The sequence below is a fragment of the Glycine max genome, chromosome 8, assembly GCF_000004515.6.
Source record: "Glycine max cultivar Williams 82 chromosome 8, Glycine_max_v4.0, whole genome shotgun sequence".
Taxonomy (NCBI): domain Eukaryota; kingdom Viridiplantae; phylum Streptophyta; class Magnoliopsida; order Fabales; family Fabaceae; genus Glycine; species Glycine max.
In genome coordinates, this window is record NC_038244.2 from 41151497 (window position 1) to 41156112 (window position 4616).

Genomic DNA, 4616 nt, shown 5'->3' on the forward strand with positions numbered 1-4616 from the left:
TTATAGTTTTTGTTGTTTAGTCCTTCTATTTTTTTTTAATTCTTATTATTAAGTAATAAGGTGAGAGGGTGCACTTTAGAGAATAATAACATGCAATAAATTCAAAATCAAAGATGAGATTTATGATGAAATAAAATATATATGTAACAAAATTTAAAATTAACTATACTATATCAACCATTCGTCTTCAAATTAACCATTATTATTGGTGTATGGATTCTCTCGAGCTCTTCTATCTGCCTCTCCAGCATGAAAAATACTAAGAGAAGAGGAGAGAGAATACATAAATGTAGTGTTTCAGTTGAAGAAAGACAAAGGAATTAAAAGAGAGATAGAGAGACTAGAAAGAGATGGAGAGGATCCGAGTCCCTATTATTGCAAGTAAAAGGGGTTCACTTTAGAGGAAAAAAATACAACAATAACCATTAATTTAGAAATAAACAGTGAAATTTGTGATAAAAAAGATATGTAAAAAAATATAAATTTAATTGTAATATCAACTATTAGTTTTTTTTTTGTTGATTATTGCTCTTTATCATCTAAAGTATAATCAAATAATCAAATCACTTTTTAGGAGCCAAATCCGACACATTTAATTTCCTCTCAAAGCTTACACGATTAATTAGTTTTGCACATAAGAAATAAATTATTTCCATTTAGCTCATTCAATCAATGTGGGATTTCAAACTCACTTAAATTCAACATTCTTAATTCTTCTCAAAATGTGAATTATCACATTAGTATGCTTCTTCCTGGGTGAAATCTTCTGTGCCCGCAATATGACTCTACAAATATGGACTAAAATCAAAAGCCCAAACAATAAGAATGAGCAAGAACCACAAATATTCAACAAATCAGCTCTAATATAGGGACTTGCACTAATGAGCTAGAGCAACAACAATAAGAATGAATCCCATACTACAATTTTACTCAAAACTTTAGACAATTGTAAACTTGCTGTTACTTGTTTTTTATTCTTACTTATCGGAAAAAAATATAAAAATCATAATAATACACATGCCAAAACTAAAACTAACAGTAAGTTGTCTAAAAGCCCGAAATCAATATTATGGTCGAGGCAATGATGAAGCAAGTGAGGCTAGCTGAGGCTGAAATCCACATAATTAATAAGCCAATGCCTTTGTCATTTCACAAAACCTAATCTTGCAGTAGCTATAGCTTATTTCAGTTACTTGTGAAAACAACGGTTCATAATAATAATGGAGGAGCTAGCTAGGGAAGGTACACAAAAGAGTGATGAGTGATGAGATCATATATATATATATATATATATATATATATATATATATAGTTACCTAGGAAATCATTATCACTCACTGACCCTCCCACACATAGCCATGGTGCCAAAATCATTTGTTCTGACATCAAATTTACATGTTAAGACATATTGAAGATATTATTTGTTTATGTGTTTAATAATGATTATAATTTTATTCTTGTAAAAAATATCTCAATAAATTAAAAAAGAAATTATAAAAAACTCTTAATCTCAACTCTTAAGTGATATATGAGATTTTGTAATTCCTATTCACCACCATGTGACTGTTTATAAATAGCCACCCTGGGGGGGGGGGGGGGGGGTACACCACCTGAGGTTAAGAAGTAGCTTGCTAGCTCAAAGGGTCAGGTACGTTTCAATAGTCCACTCTTTAATTTCCGTACAAATAGCATCAATAAATGGTCCCTATCTATAGCTAGCCATGTGTACACACACATAATTCCCAACTACAGCGATAAAATGCAATGCACCCATCATGCATGTGCCGGCGTCAGTACTGATCACCAAAGAAAGCTAGTGAATAATGTATGTTATTTTTCACACTTCAATTTTTGCACTCCTCAATTTCTTTCTATATATATTTACAAATTATTTGTAGATACCTTAGACTCATTTTACACCTAATAAGAGAGAAATGTGGTATAATTAACAAGTGAAAGAGGGATTAACTGAAATGATGAATGTCAATGAAGTATTTAGAATAGAAAAACGTTCATGTATTGTATAGTAATTTTCACTTTTTTCCCCGCCTTCTCTTTATATCTCCTATTGTTTTCCAATCCATAACAGTGTGATAAAAAAAACCTATTAATTCCTTATAATTCATTAGTGTAAAAGATCAAATTCATACCTTATTAATGCTTTTGCAGCAGTTAATAATAGTAACTAATAAGCGCAGTTATAATGAGTTTGTTAAACCTACCCAGCTGGTTTAACCCATATTGCATGTCTCTTTAAGTACACAATTACCTACTTCATAACTTACACTACAAACCTTAAACATATACTAAACCAAACGATGGATGATAGTGCGCAATAATACTAAGCAACAAATCCCACATCATAAAACCGCGGTTCAATCAACAAAAAACTAATTATTTAATGGTAAATACTTTCATGTAAAGCAAAAAAAAAAAAAATTATAAGCGAATAGTCAAATACCGTTGCTAAAAATGTACGTGTGTTTCTTCTCAAACCCTAATTAAGATAAATAATCAGCAAAACCACACCAAAATTGACTAGCGAACTCAACACCAAAGGATTCAAACTCGTCCCTGCATGTGTTGGAAATCGACACATACATGCATAATTGGAAAATTAACAATTAGTAATAACAAAAGAAATAACAAGTTGTTGCATCAAGCCCTACACTTAATCACTTGCTCCATGATCAATAGGGAATTAATCCTGCAGTTTGGATATTTTTTTCTACAAACAATTATCACAGAAGAAAACAAAGAAAAAAAATGAAATAAACTTTTGTTAAAGATTAAAATTAACTTATACATAATTAAAATAAACTTTTCAAAGATATAAATAAGTTAATTTTAGTTTATAAAAAAAATGTTTATTTCACTTTTCCCCTTGATCTACTGTGAATGTTTAAAGAAAAATGAATCTAAAGGGAGAATTTAACCTTGATTGATAGATTAGTAGTGTGTTTCTTCTCCTTCATGGCGATGTTGATGTTGTTGGCCGGAATACGCATTAAGCGTTGCAAGCACATTGAAGTTGGTTTCACTACTCAGCGTTGCACCACCCACGTGTTGACCGGTCAACAGCGAAGCAAAATTCATAAAAGGAATGCCACTCGCAGAAGAAGAAGCCACAGAGGGAATGGCCCAAACTGAATCAGCGCCACCCATCATGGCGGGAACGGAGTCCGTACACATCTGAGACGAACAACAACTTCCCACGTGCGAAATCACCTCGTGCCTCCTCTTTCGCGAATAATAGTTATTCGCGAAAGAGGAGTCGGAAAAAGAGGACCTTTTAGAATCTTCCGCGAAACTAAAACTTGGGTATGATTTAAAACACGATTCAGAAGAAGAAAATATGGGTGTTGTTGTGACGAAGGGGTGGTTGTTGTGATTGTAAAGATTGTTCCGGCGGTTGAGGAAGTAGTGGGAGGGGGAGGAGAGGGAGGAGCCGGAGCTGCGGAGGGAGATGTTCAGCGACGTGAAGTTCGCCGGGATGGTGCCGGTGCCGGTGGCGGCGATGACAGCGGGCTCGGCCTCCCGGAGCAGCCACTCGATGGTCTCACCGTCGGACTTGTGGCCGAGCTCGCGCGTCAGCTGGAACACCCTCGCCGCGCAAGCCGCCGGCATCCGGATCCGCCGCCCCCGCCCCTCCACCTTGGTGTGTCTGTCCTTCGTCGGTGGTCGCTTGGCCTTGGCGGCGCTCGGCGGTGGTGATGGTGGTGGTCCCTCATCCTTTTTCTTCAGCAGCTGTAGCGGGAAATTGGACTTATTACCAGCCACGTTTTGTTGATGAACACATTCTTCTTCCATGACGAAGCAGTATCATATACAAATAATAATAAAAATTGTTACAGAGTTATGAAAAGATAGTGATACTGTGTTGATATGTAGATTTGTCTTTGTGTAGTGGGTGACCATGAATTCTGTGGGTCTGTGGGTTTTGTGGAGCATCGATTTTGCTTTGGTATGGAGGTGGCAGTTGAGTTGTTTCGCTTTACATAGAAAAAGGCTTAGAGAGAACGTGACAGGGAACAAGTGAGAAGAGGGCAAGCTTTAAGCGCCAAAATAATGAAGGCCAATAATAATGACACTCAATTCTTATCATGAATATATCTTTCTTAATCACTCCTTTATTTTTAATATCTTATTGATATTTTTTGTTTTCTCTATTTTTTTATTATATTATAAATTTTATCATATTTTTATTTGACAAAATTAGTTTAAAAACTAATTAGAAACTAAAAATTAATTTACTAAATTATACATGTGTGATAAAATTAATTATTAAAATAACTAAAAAATATAAAATAATTTTAAAAAATAAAATCGTGATTTATTTAAAAATAATAAGCATAAAATTTGATAATATATAACATTTTAAAAAATATTAAATATTATTAAATAAACTTGTTTATCGAAAGATTAAATAATTTTTTAGCTAGCTAATAAAAAAAATTAAAAATTAACCAAAATATGTTATTTAACATAATTTATATTTTTTGTCTCTCTCTTCCTGGGTGTTTTATGGCACAATGGGTATAAAAAAAAACATTTTCCTTAATCTTTTATAGGTTTGTCTAAGTAATCCAAGGAAAAAATGGAGTTAAACTTCATAT

The 4616-nt window shown here is 33.6% G+C and overlaps 1 protein-coding gene across 2 annotated transcripts; it reads right to left on the reverse strand.

Annotated features, from left to right (window-relative positions):
* Positions 1-635: 635 nt before the first annotated feature.
* On the reverse strand, positions 636-4070 carry LOC102664835 (transcription factor TCP15). Of its 2 annotated transcripts, none has more exons than XM_006585955.4 (2): positions 2937-4070; positions 636-785 (listed from the first exon to the last, which is right to left on the reverse strand). In XM_006585955.4, exon 1 carries the CDS (start codon positions 3808-3810, stop codon positions 2950-2952), a length of 861 nt encoding a protein of 286 aa, XP_006586018.1. In that variant the 5' UTR covers positions 3811-4070; the 3' UTR covers positions 636-785; positions 2937-2949. The 2 variants fall into 2 exon arrangements, with proteins under 2 accessions (XP_006586018.1, XP_006586019.1); XM_006585956.3 differs by lacking the exon at positions 636-785 and adding an exon at positions 1601-2574.
* Positions 4071-4616: the final 546 nt, after the last annotated feature.